At 48.2% G+C, this 21,146-nt stretch overlaps 1 protein-coding gene across 2 annotated transcripts in view; it reads left to right on the top strand.

The window, feature by feature from the left end:
• cep78 (centrosomal protein 78) overlaps positions 1-21,146 on the top strand; it is a 126,369-nt gene that overhangs the window by 52,281 nt on the left and 52,942 nt on the right. For both annotated transcript variants that reach the window (XM_070882609.1, XM_070882600.1), the window contains exon 8: positions 10,999-11,063. In XM_070882609.1, coding sequence (XP_070738710.1) covers positions 10,999-11,063 — 65 coding nt within the window. The remainder of the gene's footprint in view (positions 1-10,998; positions 11,064-21,146) is intronic.

The following is a 21,146-nucleotide window of genomic DNA, read 5'->3' as shown; positions in this document are numbered from 1 at the left end:
CCCACCCTCTTTCCCCCCACCCTCTTCCCCCCCCCCCCCCCCCCCCTTTCCCCCCCACCCTCTTTCCCCCCCACCCTCTTTCCCCCCCACCCTCTTTCCCCCCCACCCTCTTTCCCCCCCACCCTCTTTCCCCCCACCCTCTTTCCCCCCACCCTCTTTCCCCCCCACCCTCTTTCCCCCCCCTCTTTCCCCCACCCTCTTTCCCCCCCACCCTCTTTCCCCCCACCCTCTTTCCCCCCCACCCTCTTTCCCCCCACCCTCTTTCCCCCCACCCTCTTTCCCCCCACCCTCTTTCCCCCCACCCTCTTTCCCCCCCACGCTCTTCCCCCACCTTCCCCCCACCCTCTTTCCCCCCCTTTCCCACGCACTTCTCCCCCCACGCACTTCTCCCCCCACGCACTTCTCCCCCCCACGCACTTCTCCCCCCACGCACTTCTCCCCCCACGCACTTCTCCCCGCCACGCACTTCTCCCCCACGCACTTCTCCCCGCCACGCACTTCTCCCCGCCACGCACTTCTCCCCGCCACGCACTTCTCCCCCCACGCACTTCTCCCCGCCACGCACTTCTCCCCGCCACGCACTTCTCCCCGCCACGCACTTCTCCCCGCCACGCACTTCTCCCCGCCACGCACTTCTCCCCCCACGCACTTCTCCCCCCACGCACTTCTCCCCCCCACGCACTTCTCCCCCCACGCACTTCTCCCCCCCACGCACTTCTCCCCCCCACGCACTTCTCCCCCCCACGCACTTCTCCCCCCCACGCACTTCTCCCCCCCACGCACTTCTCCCCCACGCATTCCCCACGCACTTCTCCCCCCCACGCACTTCTCCCCCCCACGCACTTCTCCCCCCCACGCACTTCTCCCCCCACGCACTTCTCCCCCCCACGCACTTCTCCCCCCCACGCACTTCTCCCCCCACGCACTTCTCCCCCCACGCACTTCTCCCCCCACGCACTTCTCCCCCCACGCACTTCTCCCCCCCACGCACTTCTCCCCCCCACGCACTTCTCCCCCCACGCACTTCTCCCCCCCACGCACTTCTCCCCCCCACGCACTTCTCCCCCCACGCACTTCTCCCCCCCACGCACTTCTCCCCCCCACGCACTTCTCCCCCCCACGCACTTCTCCCCCCACGCACTTCTCCCCCCCACGCACTTCTCCCCCCACGCACTTCTCCCCCCACGCACTTCTCCCCCCCACGCACTTCTCCCCCCCACGCACTTCTCCCCCCCACGCACTTCTCCCCCCACGCACTTCTCCCCCCACGCACTTCTCCCCCCCACGCACTTCTCCCCCCCACGCACTTCTCCCCCCCACGCACTTCTCCCCCCCACGCACTTCTCCCCCCCCACGCACTTCTCCCCCCCACGCACTTCTCCCCCCCACGCACTTCTCCCCCCCACGCACTTCTCCCCCCCACGCACTTCTCCCCCCCACGCACTTCTCCCCCCCACGCACTTCTCCCCCCCCACGCACTTCTCCCCCCCACGCACTTCTCCCCCCCACGCACTTCTCCCCCCCACGCACTTCTCCCCCCACGCACTTCTCCCCCCCACGCACTTCTCCCCCCCACGCACTTCTCCCCCCACGCACTTCTCCCCCCCACGCACTTCTCCCCCCCACGCACTTCTCCCCCCCACGCACTTCTCCCCCCACGCACTTCTCCCCCCCACGCACTTCTCCCCCCACGCACTTCTCCCCCCCACGCACTTCTCCCCCCACGCACTTCTCCCCCCAGCGCACTTCTCCCCCCCACGCACTTCTCCCCCCACGCACTTCTCCCCCCACGCACTTCTCCCCCCACGCACTTCTCCCCCCCACGCACTTCTCCCCCCCACGCACTTCTCCCCCCACGCACTTCTCCCCCCCACGCACTTCTCCCCCCCACGCACTTCTCCCCCCCACGCACTTCTCCCCCCACGCACTTCTCCCCCCACGCACTTCTCCCCCCCACGCACTTCTCCCCCCACGCACTTCTCCCCCCCACGCACTTCTCCCCCCCACGCACTTCTCCCCCCACGCACTTCTCCCCCCCACGCATTCCCCCCCCACGCACTTCTCCCCCCCACGCACTTCTCCCCCCCACGCACTTCTCCCCCCCACGCACTTCTCCCCCCCACGCACTCTCCCCCCCCACGCTCTTCTCCCCCCCCACGCACTTCTCCCCCCCACGCACTTCTCCCCCCCACGCACTTCTCCCCCCCACGCACTTCTCCCCCCCCACGCACTTCTCCCCCCCACGCACTTCTCCCCCCCACGCACTTCTCCCCCCCACGCACTTCTCCCCCCCACGCATTCCCCACGCACCTTCTCCCCCCCACGCACTTCTCCCCCCCACGCACTTCTCCCCCCCACGCACTTCTCCCCCCCACGCACTTCTCCCCCCCACGCACTTCTCCCCCCCACGCACTTCTCCCCCCACGCACTTCTCCCCCCACGCACTTCTCCCCCCCACGCACTTCTCCCCCCCACGCACTTCTCCCCCCCACGCACTTCTCCCCCCCACGCACTTCTCCCCCCACGCACTTCTCCCCCCCACGCACTTCTCCCCCCCACGCACTTCTCCCCCCCACGCACTTCTCCCCCCCACGCACTTCTCCCCCCCACGCACTTCTCCCCCCCACGCACTTCTCCCCCCCACGCACTTCTCCCCCCCACGCACTTCTCCCCCCCACGCACTTCTCCCCCCCACGCACTTCTCCCCCCCACGCACTTCTCCCCCCACGCTCTTCTCCCCCCCACGCACTTCTCCCCCCCACGCACTTCTCCCCCCCACGCACTTCTCCCCCCCACGCTCTTCTCCCCCCACGCTCTTCTCCCCCCCACGCACTTCTCCCCCCCACGCACTTCTCCCCCCCACGCTCTTCTCCCCCCCACGCACTTCTCCCCCCCACGCTCTTCTCCCCCCCCACGCTCTTCTCCCCCCCCCACGCTCTTCTCCCCCCCCCACGCTCTTCTCCCCCCCCCCACGCTCTTCTCCCCCCCCCCACGCTCTTCTCCCCCCCCCACGCTCTTCTCCCCCCCTCCCGCTCTTCTCCCCCCCCCTCCCGCTCTTCTCCCCCCCCTCCCGCTCTTCTCCCCCCCCCCACGCTCTTCTCCCCCCCGCCACGCTCTTCTCTCTCCCTCCCTCCCTCCTCTTCTCTCTTCTTCTCCCCCCCCCCACCCCCTCCTCTTCTCTCTTCTTCCCCCCCACCCCCCCCACACCCTCCTCTTCTCTCTTCTTCCCATCCCCCCATCACCTCTTCTCTTCCGCCCCCCCCCGCCTTGCTGAGAGAGAGACACTGGTGGCGAGGGCGGGTGGGGCCGTCCCAGCACACTGTTGGAGGGCTCCCGGTGCTGCAGTCATTGAGTAGAAACGTAATTTTTTATTTATGGATTGATTTTTTAATTTTTTTTGTTTGATTTGTTGGTTGATTTATTGATCATTTATTGTTGATGATGGCTCTTTATTTGTAAAAGTGAAGTGTTTAATGTTCGTGAACTTTCCTCCTCACCCCCCATCTCTCGTTCCCTACGTCTGATTTATAAGTGTAGGCAAGGTTTTTCTGAGCGTACAAAAATGTACACTTACTCCATTCTACGTTAGTTTGGAGTAAGTTTTCGCTGTTTAAACTTGCAAAACAAGTGGCTGGAGTAGGCCATTCGGCCCTTCTAGCCTGCACTGCCATTCAGTGAGTTTATGGCTGAACATGCACCTATTTTCTATGTTTCTATATTTCAATACAGTTTTCTATATCAGTCTGTCGAGCAAACAACTAGGGAACAGGGTATTTTACTTCTAATATTGTGCAATGAGACGGTTAATTAATAATCTTGTAAGAAAGATTCCTCTGTGATGCGGTGATCAGAAAATAGAATTTTACATTGAGTTTGAAAGTGATTTAGTTAAATCTGAAACTAGAGTTTTAAATCTGAACAAAGCAAACTACGTAGGTATGAGATATGAGTTGATTGAGAAACTAGATTTAAAAATATGGTAGATAAGCAATGGCACACATTTAAAGATACAATTCATAATTCATAACCAATATACAATCCATTAAGGAATAAAACCCCATTCCTGCTTTCTTGCCGTACCCTTTGATCCCCCGTGTAGTAAGGACTTCATCTAACTCCCTTTTGAATATATTTAGTGAATTGGCCTCAACTACTTTCTGTGGTCGAGAATTCCACAGGTTCACCACTCTCTGGGTGAAGAAGTTTCTCCTCATCTCGGTCCTAAATGGCTTACCCCTTATCCTTAGACTGTGACCCCTGGTTCTGGACTTCCCCAACATTGGGAACATTCTTCCTGCATCTAACCTGTCTAAACCCGCCAGAATTTTAAACGTTTCTGAGATCCCCTCTCATTCTTCTGAACTCCAGTGAATACAAGCCCAGTTGATCCAGTCTTTCTTGATAGGTCTGTCCCACCATCCCGGGAATCAGTCTGGTGAACCTTCGCTGCACTCCCTCAATTGCAAGAATGTCCTTCCTCAAGTTAGGAGACCAAAACTGTACACAATACTCCAGGTGTGGCCTCACCAAGGCCCTGTACAACTGTAGCAACACCTCCCTGCCCCTGTACTCAAATCTCCTCGCTATGAAGGCCAACATGCCATTTGCTTTCTTAACCGCCTGCTGTACCTGTAAGCCAACCTTCAATGACTGATGTACCATGACACCCAGGTCTCATTGCACCTCTTCTTTTCCTAATCTGTCACCATTCAGATAATAGTCTGTCACTCTGTTTTTACCACCAAAGTGGATAACCTCACATTTATCCACATTATACTTCATCTGCCATGCATTTGCCGACTTACCTAACCTATCCAAGTCACTCTGCAGCCTCATAGCATCCTCCTCGCAGCTCACACTGCCACCCAACTTAGTGTCATCCGCAAATTTGGAGATACTACATTTAATCCCCTCGTCTAAATCATTAATGTACAGTGTAAACAGCTGAGGCCCCAGCACAGAACCCTGCGGTACCCCACTCGTCACTGCCTGCCATTCTGAAAAGTCCCCATTTACTCCTACTCTTTGCTTCCTGTCTGATAACCAGTTCTCAATCCATGTCAGCACACTACTCCCAATCCCATGTGCTTTAACTTTGCACATTAATCTCTTGTGTGGGACCTTGCCGAAAGCCTTCTGAAAGTCCAAATATACCACATCAACTGGTTCTCCCTTGTCCACTCTACTGGAAACATCCTCAAAAAATTCCAGAAGATTTGTCAAGCATGATTTCCCTTTCACAAATCCATGCTGACTTGGACCTATCATGTCACCTCTTTCCAAATGCGCTGCTATGACATCCTTAATAATTGATTCCATCATTTTACCCACTACTGAGGTCAGGCTGACCGGTCTATAATTCCCTGTTTTCTCTCTCCCTCCTTTTTTAAAAAGTGGGGTTACATTGGCTACCCTCCACTCGATAGGAACTGATCTTGAGTCAGTGGAATGTTGGAAAATGACTGTCAATGCATCCACTATTTTCAAGGCCACCTCCTTAAGTACTCTGGGATGCAGTCCATCAGGCCCTGGGGATTTATCGGCCTTCAATCCCATCAATTTCCCCAACACACTTTCCCGACTAATAAGGATTTCCCTCAGTTCCTCCTCCTTACTAGACCCTCTGACCCCTTTTATATCCGAAAGGTTGTTTGTGTCCTCGTTCGTGAATACCGAACCAAAGTACTTGTTCAATTGGTCTGCCATTTCTTTGTTCCCCGTTATGACTTCCCCTGATTCTGACTGCAGGGGACCTGCGTTTGTCTTTACTAACCTTTTTCTCTTTACATATCTATAGAAAGTTTTGCAATCCGTCTTAATGTTCCCTGCAAGCTTCTTCTCGTACACCATTTTCCCTGCCCTAATCAAACCCTTTGTCCTCCTCTGCTGAGTTCTAAATTTCTCCCAGTCCCCGGGTTCGCTGCTATTTCTGGCCAATTTGTATGCCACTTCCTTGGCTTTAATACTATCCCTGATTTCCCTTGATAGCCACGGTTGAACCACCTTCCCTTTTTTATTTTTACGCCAGACAGGAATGTACAATTGTTGTAGTTCATCCATGCGGTCTCTAAATGTCTGCCATTGCCCATCCACAGTCAACCCCTTAAGTGTCATTCGCCAATCTATCCTAGCCAATTCACGCCTCATACCTTCAAAGTTACCCTTCTTTAAGTTCTGGACCATGGTCTCTGAATTAATTAACTGTTTCATTCTCCATCCTAATGCAGAATTCCACCATATTATGGTCACTCTGCCCCAAGGGCCCTCGCACAACGAGATTGCTAATTAATCCCCTCTCATTACACAACACCCAGTCTAAGATGGCCTCCCCCCGAGTTGGTTCCTTGACATATTGGTCTAGAAAACCATCCCTTATGCACTCCAGGAAATCCTCCTCTACCGTATTGCTTCCAGTTTGGCTAGCCCAATCTATGTGCATATTAAAGTCACCCATTATAACTGCTGCACCTTTATTGCATGCACCCCTAATTTCCTGTTTGATGCCCTCCCCAACATCACTACTACTGTTTGGAGGTCTGTACACAACTCCCACTAACGTTTTTTGCCCTTTGGTGTTCTGTAGCTCTGCCCATATAGATTCCACATCATCCAAGCTAATGTCCTTCCTAACTATTGCATTAATCTCCTCTTTAACCAGCAATGCTACCCCACCTCCTTTTCCTTTTATTCTATCCTTCCTGAATGTTGAATACTCCTGGAAGTTGAGTTCCCAGCCCTGATCATCCTGGAGCCACGTCTCCGTTATCCCGATCACATCATATTTGTTAACATCTATTTGCACAGTTAATTCATCCACCTTATTACGGATACTCCTTGCATTAAGACACAAAGCCTTCAGGCTTGTTTTTTTAACACCCTTCGTCCTTTTAGAATTTTGCTGTACAGTGGCCCTTTTTGTTCTTTGCCTTGGGTTTCTCTGCCCTCCACTTTTCCTCATCTCCTTTCTGTCTTTTGCTTTTGTCTCCTTTTTGTTTCCCTCTGTCTCCCTGCATTGGTTCCCATCCCCCTGCCATATTAGTTTAATTCCTTTCCAACAGCACTAGCAAACACTCCCCCTCGGACATTGGTTCAGACCATCCGGTTTGTACTGGTCCCACCTCCCCAAGAACCAGTTCCAATGCTCCAGGAATTTGAATCCCTCCCTGTTGCACCACTGCTCAAGCCACGTATTCATCTGCGCTATCCTGCGATTCCTACTCTGACTAGCACGTGGCACTGGTAGCAATCCTGAGATTACTACTTTTGAGGTCCTACTTTTTAATTTAGCTCCTAGCTCCTTAAATTCGTTTTGTCGGACCTCATCCCTTTTTTTACCTATGCCGTTGGTACCAATGTGCACCACGACAACTGGCTGTTCTCCCTCCCTTTATGGAATGTCTTGCACCCACTCCGAGACATCCTTGACCCTTGCACCAGGGAGGCAACATACCATCCTGGAGTCTCGGTTGCGGCTGCAGAAACGCCTATCTATTCCCCTCACAATTGAATCCCCTATCACTATCACTCTCCCACTCTTTTTCCTGCCCTCCTTTGCAACAGAGCCAGCCACGGTGCCATGAACTTGGCTGCTGCTGCCCTCCCCTGATGAGTCATCCCCCTCAACAGTACTCAAAACGGTGTATCTGTTTTGCAGGGGGATGACGCAGGGGACCCCTGCACTACCTTCCTTGCACTGTTCTTCCTGCTGGTCTTCCATTCCCTATCTGGCTGTGGACCCTTCACCTGCGATAAGACCAACTCGCTACACATGCTACTCACGTCATTCTCAGCATCGTGGATGCTCCAGAGTGAATCCACCCTCAGCTCCAACTCCGCAACGCAGTCCGTCAGGAGCTGGAGGCGGATACACTTCCCGCAGATGTAGTCGTCAAGGACACAGGTGTCGTCCCTGAGTTCCCACATGGTACAGGAGGAGCATATCACGTGGACGAGCTCTCCTGCCATGACTTAACCCTTAGATACCCTTAAATTGACAACAACAATGTTAAAAGTTACTGACTGATATAAAAAAGAAAAAGAAAAGCTACTCACCAATCACCAGCCAATCACTTACCCCCTTGGCTGTGACGTCACCTTTTGATTTCTTTCAACTTCTTTTTTGCATTCTCTCCAACTGGAGCTGTACAAACACGCATCTCTCCCCGGACTACCCGACTGCTGAGCCTTTATAGGCCGCTGCCTCTCGCCGACTCCTGCCTCTCGCGACGCTCCTCGGACTGCCTGACTGCTGAGCCTTTATAGGCCGCTGCCTCTCTCGCCGACTCCTGCCTCTCTCGACGCTCCTCGGACTGCCCGACTGCTGAGCCTTTCTAGGCCGCTGCCTCTCGCCGACTCCCGCCTCTCTCGACGCTCCCCGGACTGCCCGACTGCTGAGCCTTTCTAGGCCGCTGCCTCTCGCCGACTCCCGCCTCTCGCGACGCTCCTCGGACTGCCTGACTGCTGAGCCTTTATAGGCCGCTGCCTCTCTCGCCGACTCCTGCCTCTCTCGACGCTCCTCGGACTGCCCGACTGCTGAGCCTTTCTAGGCCGCTGCCTCTCGCCGACTCCCGCCTCTCTCGACGCTCCCCGGACTGCCCGACTGCTGAGCCTTTCTAGGCCGCTGCCTCTCGCCGACTCCCGCCTCTCTCGACGCTCCTCGGACTGCCCGACTGCTGAGCCTTTCTAGGCCGCTGCCTCTCGCCGACTCCCGCCTCTCTCGACGCTCCTCGGACTGCCTGACTGCTGAGCCTTTATAGGCCGCTGCCTCTCTCGCCGACTCCTGCCTCTCTCGACGCTCCTCGGACTGCCCGACTGCTGAGCCTTTCTAGGCCGCTGCCTCTCGCCGACTCCCGCCTCTCTCGACGCTCCTCGGACTGCCTGACTGCTGAGCCTTTCTAGGCCGCTGCCTCTCGCCTACTCCCGCCTCTCTTGACGCTCCTCGGACTGCCCGACTGCTGAGCCTTTATAGGCCGCTGCCTCTCGCCGACTCCCACCTCTCTTGCCGTTCCCCGGACTGCCCGACTGCTGAGCCTTTATTGGCCGCTGCCTCTCGCCGACTCCCGCCTCTCTCGACGCTCCCCATACAGTGAATGCATTCACTGAACTCGTCCTCTGCACTATTACTGGAAATTTGCTTCCCCCAATCTAAATGAAAATTAAAAGTTCCCTATGATTACTGTATTACATGAACCTATAATTTCCTGATTTATACTGTGCCCAAAACTACAACTACTGTTAGGGGGCCAATAAATTACTCACCAGTGTTTTCTGTCTCTTGTTATTTCTTAGCTCCACCCAAATCTTGTTTTTCCAAGCTAAGATCATAAGAACATAAAAACATAAGAAATAGGAGTAGGCATAGGCCATTTGGCCCATCAAGCCTGCTCCGCCATTTAATTGCTGATCTGATCTGATCTTCTTCCCTGCCCGCTCCCCATAACCCTTCACTCCCTTATCATTCAAAATTCTGTCTATCTCCACCTTAAATATATTCAATGACCCAGCCTCCACAGCTCTCTGGGGCAAAGAATTCCACAGATTTACGACCATCTGAGAGAAGAAATTCCTCCTCATCTCTGTTCTAAATGGGCGACCCCTTATTCTTAAACTCGGCTCCCTAGTTCTAGATTCCCCCATGAGTGGAAACATCCTCTCTGCATCTACCTTGTCGAGTCCCCTCAGTATCTTATATGATCCAATATCTTTTCTCTCTACTGTCTATATCCCATCCCTTATTATCAGGGCTACCGCACCCCTGCCCCCCCCACCCTTTCCTTTTTCCATTCTGCCTATCTCTTTGAAAAGTCAAATGTCATGGAATATTTAGTTCCGGTTCCCGGATTGGGGTCTGCAGGACATTAATATCCCCAATTTACATAGAAAATAGCTGCAGGAGTAGGCCATTCGGCCCTTCGAGCCTGCACCCCCATTCAATGAGATCATGGCTGATCATCACCTCCGCACCCCTTTCCTGCTTTCTCTCCATAGCCCTTGATCCCTTTAGCCGTAAGGACAATATCTAACTCCCTCTTGAATATATTCAATGAACTGGCATCAACAACTTTCTGCGGCAGGGAATTCCATAGGTTAACAACTGACATCTGACATCTCCTGGCCACTCAGTCCCTCCAGCTACCCATGTGCTCGCTGCCAACCAATGTTTCTGCTAATTTTTTTTTGGGTGCACGGCCCCTTTAAATTACTGCGCTTGCGCAGTTTTTGGCATTAGATTGCTGTTGAGCCAGCTGTGCAGGACCTGCAGATGGTTGCATGGCCACACAGCTTTAAGGGACATTGCTGCCAATGTATCAGATCCCAGGATCAGGACATTCCTCGATGGAAAAGGACTGGGACGGCAACGAACGAAGAAACCCAACCAACAGAAAATGAATTGAAATCATATCCTGGCAGGGCTCCAGAATTAGCTGCGATCCCAGGTGAGGGCGAAAAAAGAAGGAACGCTGCAGGAGATGCAGCCAATCGTGGAATATTTAGCTCATCCAGTTTACTGTACATACAATGACCATTTTGAAAATAAGGACACCTGCAAATAAAGGTTACCTGGTGCAAGCCCTTTAGGTGTCTGTAATTCACAGGTTTCACTGTATTGTCAATTATAACATTTTCTTTTTATCTTCATGGCAAATTAATTCTGAATTATGCGTTGTACCTTGGCTCACTGGGCATTAGACTGAGAGAGTTCAAAATAATTTCACTCGGCTTTCTTATAGCCGATAGGCGTGTTTAAATCTATTAGTTTAGATTGGATTCAATCCAAGTTTCAGAGGCAAGAGGACAGTATTCTAATCCAGTCCACAAACTGATCCGAGAACTATCCATTCGTTTCACATGACTAATTTTATAAGAATATCAGATTGTATGTTTTTGATACTATTGCTGTGAAATTCAACTCAGAAAAATCTGTGGTAAATTGAGGTCAAATTTTTAAAGTTCATATAATTTCTGTTATTCTCCTAATTTGTTTTTGATTCCCTCTAGATCGATCCTTAACAAAATCCATTATTGAAAGAATATTGCTGAATGGAAATGAAGTGAATTCTGAGGTAACAACTATTTTTGTCCAGCATAAGTATAACTTAAAACAGTTTTGCATGGGGTAAAGTTTAAGTTGGCTACTTGTACAACATAATCACTATTGCAATATTGTATAATGCAGTCTTGTTCAGCATATCATACCAAGCAAGTTTTGCTTGAAGTGCACTCTTTGCAATATCCCAACACTGCACCACAGAGTATTGGGGTATTGTCTGAGCCTGTAGCACCTACGCTTAATTATGCCACCATAGAATCATAGAATGATTGATATGGTATTAAACCAGAAAGATTCCTGGAGTCACTGCTGTGCATCCACGAGACTTGAGAATTTTGTAGATAGCATGTTTCTAGAGATGGTTGCTCCACAGCTTAAAAGTGTGCAGGCAGAGATGAAATGGGTGACCAGCAGACAGAAGAGGAAGACTCAGCAGGTAGTGCAGGAGTCCCTTGAGTCCATCTCGCTTTCCAACCGTATTCTGTTCTGAGTACTGGTGCCTTTGGGGAGTGCAGCCAGAGCCAAGATCATGGCACTATGGGTGGCTCAGCTGCACAGTGTGGGAGGAAGACGAATGGATGAGCAATAGTGGTAGGGGATTCGATAGTCAGGGGAGCAGACAGGCATTTCTGCGGCAACAGACGTGACTCCAGGATGGTATGTTGCCTCCCTGGTGCCAGGGACAAGGATGTCACGGAGTGGCTGCATGACATTCTGGGAGGAGAGGGTGAATAGCTAGAGATCGTGGTCCATATTGATACTAATGACATAGGTAGAAAGAGGGATGAGGTCCTGCAGACAGAGTTTAGGGAGCTAGGAGAGAGAGGTTAAAAAGCAGGACCTCAAAGGTAGTAATCTCTATTATTGTCGATGCCATGCGTTACTGAGTACAGAAATAGGAGGATAGAGGAGATGAATGCGTGGCTGGAGAAATGGTGTAGGCTTTAGATTCCTGAGGCATTGGGACCATTTCTGGATGAGGTGGAACCTGTACAAACTGGACAGGTTGCACCTCAACAGAGCCGGGACCGGTATCCTCATGGGAGGGTTTGCTTGTGCTGTTGGGGAGGGTTTAAACTATCTTGGCAGGGGGATGGGAATCTGAGAATAGATTCAATGGGGAGAGAAGCAAAACTGGAATTGGGCAGCAGAAAAGTAGAAAGTGAATTTGGAAGACCGAGGAAACAAGGGCTGGAAAATAGACAACAAGGGAGTTTGACACAACTAAAAGCTACATATTTCAATGCAAGGAGTATCGGGAATAAGGCAGATAAGTTGAGAGCACAGACACTTGGGAGTACGATATTATAGCTATTACTGAGACATGGCTGAAAGAAGGGCAGGTATGGCAGCTCAACATTCCTGGTTACAGGGTTTTCAGACAGGATAGAGAGCGAGGGTATAAAAGGAGTGGAGTCGCAGTATTGATTAAAGAAACAATTACAGCTGTGAGAAGGGATGATATGATAGAGAGGTCATCAAACGAGGCCATATGGGTTGAATTAAAGAAAAAAAGGGGCAATCACACTGCTGGGAGTGTACTATAGACCTCCCAAACAGTCAGAGGGAGATAGAAGAAGTAATATGTGGGCAAATTGCTGAGAAGTGCAAAAACTATAGAGCTGTAATAGTGGGGGATTTCAACGACCCTAATATTAACTGGGGAAAAAAGTAGTGTGAATGATACAGAGGATACACAATTACTAAAATGCATTCAGGAGAACTTCTTTAGCCAGTATGTAACAAGTCTAACAAGAGAGGGGGTGGTTCTGGACTTAGTTTTGGGGACTGAAGAGGGACAGGTGGAAGGGGTATCAGTGGGAGAGCATTTTAGTACTAGTGATCTTAATAAAATTTCGGATAGTGATGGAAAAGGACAAAGGTGGACCAGGAAAAAAAGTTCTCGATTCGGGTAAAGCCAATTTTGCTGAGCTGAGATGGCTACTTGATGGTAAATCAGTGTCAGAGCAGTGGGAGGTATTCAAGGAGGTAATCCTGAGGGTACAGAGCAAGTTTATTCCCTTAGGGATTCTTAACAAATCTAGAGCCCCCTGGATGTCTAGGGACATACAGGCTAAGATAAAGAAAAAAAGGGAAGCTTAAATTGGTCTAGGTAGTCTTGAGGAAGAGTTCATAGAGTGCATAAGGGATGGACTCCTTGAGCAGTATGTAACTGAACTAACCTGGGGCAGGTTATCTTCGATCTGGTCCTGTGTAATGAAACAGGATTAATAAACAATCTCCGAGTAAAAGATCTCCTTGGAATGAGTGATCATAGCATGATTGAATTTCAAATTCAGTTGGAGGGGATGAGAAAGTTGGATCTCAAACCAGCGTACTAAGCTTAAATAAAGGAGACTACAAAAGTATGAGGGCAGAGTTGGCTGAAGTGGACTGGGAAAATAGATTCAAGTGCAGGACGGTTGATGAACAGCGGCGTACATCTAAGGAGATATTTCACAACTCAAGAAAAATATATTCCAGTGAGGAGGAAAGGGTGTAAGAGAAAAGATAGCCATCCGTGGCTAACTAAAGAAATAAAGGATGGTATCCAATTTAAAAACAAGGGCATACAAAGTGGCCAAAACTAGTGGGAGGACAGAAGATTGGAAAGCTTTTAAAAGCATGCAAAGAATGACTAAAACAATGATTAAGAAAAGGAAGATAGACTGAAAGTAAAGTAGCATGAAATATAAAAACAGATAGCAAGAGTTTCTATAGGTATATAAACAGGAAAAGAGTGGCTGAAGTAAATGTTGATCCCTTCGAGGACGAGACCAGGGAAATAGTAATGGGGAACATGTAGATAGCAGAAACTCTGAACAAATATTTTGGCTCAGAAATCCTGGTTTCCTTCCCGCGGGCATTCGATGGATTCTGGAAAAAAGAAGTGCACCTACCTGAAGCTGCTGCTCCCACGCGAGATCCCGGTCCGGAGGCCTCTTCTGACTGCGCGTCGCAGCGCGTGTGCGCAGACCTGGAGCTGGAGTCACATGGCTCTGGGCAGCCAATCGCGTATAATATATTCTCATTCATCATAATGGGCACTTCGTAAGTTGGAGTTCCCATTATTATGAATGAGAAAAAGTCCCTCAAACATGCACAACCAATAATAAAAGATAGAAAAAAATGCACAACATATTTTTATTAAATTAGTTATTTATGCATTTAAAAAAAAAATATTTGTCCGATTTAAAAAAAAAAAAAAAAGTTTTTTAAATTATGATTTTAAACAAACTTACCGTAGTGGGGAGGGCTTTTAACAATAATGTGTTTTAAAAATTTTATTTTACAATGTTTTTGTGTGTTTTAAAACTCTTACGCCTGTAAAAGTAGGCTATGCACCTGCTTTTATCAGGCGCAAGAGTTTTGAGGACATTTGCTGGGCAGAGGCAGAGAGGTTGTTTCCACTGGTCGGGGAGACTAGAACTAGGGGGCACAGCCTCAAAATACTGGGAAGCCAATTTAAAACCGAGTTGAGAAGGAATTTCTTCTCCCAGAGGGTTGTGAATCTGTGGAATTCTCTGTCCAAGGAAGCAGTTGAGGCTAGCTCATTGAATGTATTCAAGTCACAGATAGATTTTTAACCAATAAGGGAATTGAGGGTTATGGGGAGCGGGCGGGTAAGTGGAGCTGAGTCCACGGTCAGATCAGCCATGATCTTGTTGAATGGCGGAGCAGGCTCGAGGGGCTAGATGGCCTACTCCTGTTCCTAATTCTTATGTTCTTATGTAAGATATAGCTAAATACCGCATTGTGCGCTGAAAACTGGCAATTCTGATGCCTTCCCGGGTCTGTAAAAACTCCATACGGACCCGGGGAGGCAGGGATTTCTGGGCCTTTGTATCAGTCTTTATGGTAGAGGACACTAACAATATCCCAACAGTGGATAGTCAAGGGGCTGTAGCGGGGGAGGAACTTAGCACAATCACAATCACTGAGGAAGTGGTACTCCGTAAGATAATGGAACTAAAGGTGGATAAATCACCTGGACCTGATGGCTTGCAGGGATAGTGGATGCATTGGTTGTAATTTACCACAATTCCCTGGATTCTGGGGAAATCCCAGCAGATTGGAAAACTGCAAATGTAATGCCCCTCTTTAAGAAAAGGAGGCAGACAAAAAGTAGGAAACTATAGACAAGTTAGCCTAACATCTGTGGTTGGGAAAATGTTGGAGTCCATTATTAAAGAAGCAGTAGCAGGATATTTGGAAAAGCATAATTCAGTCAGGCAGAGTCAGCATGGATTTATGAAGGGGAAGTCATGTTTGACAAATTTGCTGGAATTCTTTGAGGATGTAACAAACAGGGTGGATAAAGGGGAACCAGTGGATGTGGTGTATTTGGACTTCCAGAAGGCACTTGACAAGGTGCCACATAAAAGGTTACTGCACAAGATAAAAGTTCACAGGGTTGGGGGTAATATATTAGCATGGATAGAGGATTGGCTAACTAACATAAAACAGAGAGTCGGGATAAATGGTTCATTCTCATTCTCAGTAACTAGTGGGGTGCCGCAGGGATCAGTGCTGGGACACCAACTATTTACAATCTATATTAATGACTTAGAAGAAGGGACTGAGTGTAACATAGCCAAGTTTGCTGACGATACAAAGATGGGAGGAAAAGCAATGTGTGAGGAGGACACACAAAATTTGCAAAAGGACATAGACAGGCTAAGTGAGTGGGCAAAAATTTGTCAGATGGAGTATAATGTTGAAAAGTGTGAGGTCATGCACTTTGGCAAAAAAAAATCAAAGAGCAAGTTATTATTTAAATGGAGAAAAATTGCAGTACAGCGGGACCTGGGGGTACTTGTGAAATGAAACACAAAAGGGGTACAGTAAGTGATCAGGAAGGCCTTTATTGCAAAGGGGATGGAGTATAAAAGCAAGGAAGTCTTGCTACAGTTATACAGGATATTGGTGAGGCCACACCTGGAATACTGCGTGCAGTTTTGGTTTTCATATTTCAGAAAGGATATACTTGCTTTGGAGGCAGTTCAGAGAAGGTTCACTCGGTTGATTCCGGAGATGAGGGGGTTGACTTATGAGGAAAGTTTGAGCAGGTTGGGCCTCTACTCATTGGAATTCAGAAGAATGAGAGGTGATCTTATCGTAATGTATAAGATTATGAGGGGGCTTGACAAGGTGGATGCAGAGAGAATGTTTCAACTGAGATGAGGAGGAATTTCTACTCTGAGGGTTGTAAATCTGTGGAATTCGCTGCCTCAGAGAGCTGTGGAAGCTGGGTCATTGAATAAATTTAAGACAGAGATAGACAGTTTCTTAAACGATAAGGCAGTCAGGGGTTATGGAGAGCGGGCAGGGAAGTGGACCTGAGTCCATGATCGGATCAGCCATGATCGTGTTAAATGGCGGAGCAGGCTCGAGGGGCCGTATGGCCTACTCCTGCTCCTATTTCTTATGTTCTTATGACAGATACCGAGAACTCAATGCTGCAGAAACTCGAGAGGAGTATAAAAAGTACAGGGGCTCAATTTAAAAAAAAATATATAACAGGAAAGCAAAGAGAGAGCATGAGAGCAAATAAAATCGGGGAAAACCCAAAGATGTTTTAGAAATATATTAAGAGCAAGTGGATAACTCGAGAGAGTGGGGCCTATTGGAGACCATAAATGAAATCTGTATGTGGAGGCAGAAGATGTGTGTATGATTCTTAATGAATACTTTGCATCTGTTTTCACAAAAGAGAGAGGCGATGCAGACTTTGTAATGAGGGAGGAGGAGTGTGAAATATTCGACAAGATAAACCTAGTGAGCTTAACAGCTTTGAAAATGGATAAGTCCCCAGGCCCAGATGAAATGCATCCCAGGCTGTTATGAGAAGCAAAAGAGGAAATAGCAGAGGCTCTGACCATCATTTTCCAGTCCTCTTTGGCCACAGGTGTGTTGCTGGAGGGCTGTTAAAGCTGTACCTTTGTTTAAAAAGGGAGAAAGGGATAGACCGAGTAATTACAGGCCAGTCAGCCTAACCTCAGTGGTGAGAAAATTATTGGAAAAAATCTTGAGGGTCGGAATAAATCTTAATTTGGAAAGACGTGGATTAATCAAAGACAGTCAGCATGGATTTGTTAAGAGAAGGTCGTGTCTGACGAACTTGATTGAATTTTTCGAGGAGGTAACCAGGAGAGTCAATGAGGGCAGTGTGTATGATATAGTGTATATGGATTTTAGCAGAGCTTTTGAGAAGGTCCCACGTGGCAGACTGGTCACAAAAGAAAAAGCACATGGGATCCAGGACAAAGTGGCAAGTTGGATCCAAAATTGGCTCAGAGGCAGAAAGCAAAGGGTAATGGTTGATGGGTGTTTTTGTGAGTGGAAGGCTGTATCCAGTGGGATTCCACATGGCTCAGTGCTGGGTCCCTTGCTTTTTGTGGTATATATCAATGACTTGGACTTGAATGTTGGGGGTATGATTAAGAAGTTTACAGATAATACTAAAATAGGCTGTGTGGTGATAATGAAGAAGAAAGCTGTGGACTGCAGGAAGATATCAATGTACTGGTCAGGTGGGCAGAACAGTGGCAAATGGAATTCAATCCAGATAAGTGTGAGGTAATGCATTTGGGGAGGTCTAACAAGGCAAGGGAATACACATTAAATGATATGACACTGAAAAGTGTAGAGGAACAAAGAGACCTTGGAGTGCAGGCCCACAGATCCCTGAAGGTAGCAGGCTAGGTAGATAAGGTGGTGAAGGCGGCATATGGAATACTTGCCTTTATTAGTCAAGGCATGGAATACAAAAGCAAGGACGTTATGCTTGAACTGTATAAAACACTGGTTAGGACGCAGTTCTGGTCACCACATTACAAGAAAGATGTGATTGCACTGGAAAGGGTGCAGAGGAGATTCAGAAGAATGTTGCCTGGACTGGAGAATTTTGGCTGTGAGAAAAGATTGGCGATGCTGGGTCTGTTTTCTTTGGAACAGAGAAGGCCTGATTGAGGTGTATAAAATTATGAGGGGCGTGGATAGGAAGGACCCATTTCCCTTGGCAGTGGTGTCAATAACCAGGGAGCATAGATTTAACGTAATTGGGGGGAGGTATAAGAGGAGAAATGAGGGGAAATTTCTTTACCCAGAGGGTGGTGGACGACTAGAACACACTGCCTGAATGGGTGGTAGAGGCAGAAAGCCTCACCACATTTAAAAAATACTTGGATGTGCACTAAAAGTGCCATTACCTACAGGGCTACGGGCCAAGAGCTGGAAAGTGGGATTAGGATGAATAGCTCTTGGTCGGCCGGGCGGACACGATGGGCTGAAATGGCCTCCTTCTGTACTGTACATTTCTGTGATTCTATTTCCATTTTAAAAACTATCAATTTGTTTTGTTAAATGGGTATTAAGGACAAAATATAGCTTGTGGGATGGGAGTGGAATACTATTAGTTATAAAATACCACCTGGGTGAAATATCTTCAGTAACGTATTAAAAGTCTTGCATCTAGTGTGCATTTCCTTTTGTCTCTCTTCTGTATAATTCTATATAATTCGTGTGTCACAAATTAATCATGCTTGACAGTCATGTTTGGGTGTAAACTATTAAACTTGAGGATTCTAATTGTATTTATACAGGTTTCTTTGTTACTTATTTTCATCCGCTTGAAGCTAGGTGGCACTGTAACTCCACTTGCTTCCCCTTGCAATTCATGTTTCCACTTACAGACCTATTGGAGGTCCTCCATGATTCTGTTCCTGCTATCCCAATTCCCAGTGCTCCCATGGAATCTGCCGTCTTCACCAACCTGGAGGCTACTGTCTCTCTTTTTTTTTGTCCCTGCTCCCAGTCAGAGCCCCTGCTTTGCTCCCAGTCTGAACCTCCATGGCTTCCCCTCTTCCCCCGTTTCATTACTCTTGCTCTGAACTCCATCCTCCGCTTTTTTGGTCTGTTCCCATTTCTATCCCCATCTTCTGTCGTGCCCACAGCCCCACGCTTATTTAGTGATGAATATAGTCATTAAATATGCACAAGCATCATATGGAGTGAAGGGGAGATTAGGAATCTGCAAAGGGAAACTAATGGACAGGGAAGTGGTGACTAGATTTAACTGGCAAAAAAGTGATAAGTATAGTTGGGGTGAGAGGAGTGTGAGCACACAATTGTTTAAGTCGGGAAAGAGATTTTGAGCATAGCGGGTGGCACCTTGGGATATCAGATGCCTGGAGAGTTGATGAAAATGTGGATATAAGATGAAGTGTTCACATGGGGTGGAAAACTGAAGACAAGAGGATGGGGGGCAATGGCCTTTGAACATGACAGCAGAGAGGAAGGCACAAGTTGTGAAGTAGTCGGACCCCCCCCCCCTCACACTTCCATATCCTGCCCTTTGACTTACTATGAGCATAGTCGATGGAAATCCACTTGTTTAATCCAGAAAAGATGTAAACATTTCCCATCTTGTGCAATTTATTACTCACCAGCAGATCTTTTGTGGCTTTGCTCACAAACATTTTTTTTCAAGTTCTGAAAGAAATTAAGAAGGTTGGAATATTTTTAATATTTTTAAAACATTTGTTATTTAAAATAATTTCCTTTTCTGTGAAAGAAAAATTGTCGGGCAAAAATGTTTTGAGTGATTTGATTGGTTTAATAACTTTTTTACGATTGGTAGATTTTTATTAGTTTTAAAGATATTTTCAAGAAAGTGTGACTGAGGAAGTGTGGCGAAAATGTAATGTTTTTATTGTATTATAAATGGATCTCTCATTGTGTTGATTATGGCAAGTCATGCACTGTTTAGAATGCAGTAGGTTATAATATGTAATGCGGAATGTATTGTTCTGCTAAGCTGAAGCTGTGTCTTTTTAAAAGCCACTAAGTCCAAATATTAGAGTAAACACTGGGTGAGATCAGCATTTAATTTTATTCCAGCTGCAGCTTACAACGCTAACTTACCCTGTGTTCTTTTAAGATGTGTTTTGTAAAGTTTCTGAGATTGCAGATTTTCTAGCTCCTCTGTCAAATGACTGCCTTAACTGTTGTTATTCATTCCTTTTCTTTTTGAAGTGTGACATTTAGTAATTGGCAGTATGTGCATATTAGATGTACCATTTTTATAATACTGCAAGCAAATGTTTTGTTGTCTCTATATTGGTGCGAAGTGATGCATTTTGGTAGGAAGAACGAGGAGAGACGATATAAACTAAAGGATACAATCCTAAAGGGGGTGCATGAACAGAGAGCCTTGAGGGTATATGTTCACAAATTGTTGAAGGTAGTAGGGGAAGTTGAGAAAGCGGTTAAAAAAACGTATGGAATCCTGGGCTTCATAAATAGAGCCATAGAGTACATGGAAACATTGAAGCAAGATAGAAATTTACAGCGCAGAAGGAGGCCATTTCTGCCTATCGTGTCCACGGCGGCCGACAAAGAGCCGCACGGCCCTCGGTCAGCAGCCCTGAAGGTTACATATAAACCTATGAAACCCACACAACTGTGACACTCCTTACGCTGAAACATTCTACACTCCACCCCAACCAGAGCCATGTGATTTCCTGGGAGAAGCAAAAACCAGATAAAACCCAGGCCAATTTAGGGAAAGAAATCTGGGAAAATTCCTCTCCGACCCATCCAGGTGATCCTATAATACGACGACCAGAACTGCACGCAGTACTCCAGCTGTGGCCTAACCAAAGTATTATATAATTTAAGCATAACTTCCCTGCTCTTATATTCTGTGCCTCGGCCAATAAAGGCAAGCATTCTGTATGCCTTCTTAACCACCTTATCCACTTGGCCTGCTACTTTCAGGGATCTGTGGACAAGCACTCCAAAGTTCCTTTGATCATCTATACTATTAAGTGGCCTGCCGCTTAATGTGTATACCCTTCCCAAAGTGCATTACCTCACACTTCTCTGAATTAAATTCTATTTGCCACTGTTCTGCCCACCTGACCAATAGATTGATATCCTCCTGCAGCCCATGACTTTCCTCTTTATTATCAACCACACAGCCAATTTCAGTGTCGTCTGCAAACTTCTTAATCATACTCCCTATATTCAAATCTACAAAAGCAAGGAAGTTATGAGGAACCTTTTATGAAACACTGGTCCGGCCTCAACTGGA

The sequence above is a fragment of the Pristiophorus japonicus genome, chromosome 1 (genome assembly GCF_044704955.1).
Source record: "Pristiophorus japonicus isolate sPriJap1 chromosome 1, sPriJap1.hap1, whole genome shotgun sequence".
Lineage (NCBI taxonomy): Eukaryota > Metazoa > Chordata > Chondrichthyes > Pristiophoridae > Pristiophorus > Pristiophorus japonicus.
The sequence above is the reverse complement of the archived record's forward strand: the minus strand, read 5'-3'. Positions and strand labels throughout refer to the sequence as shown.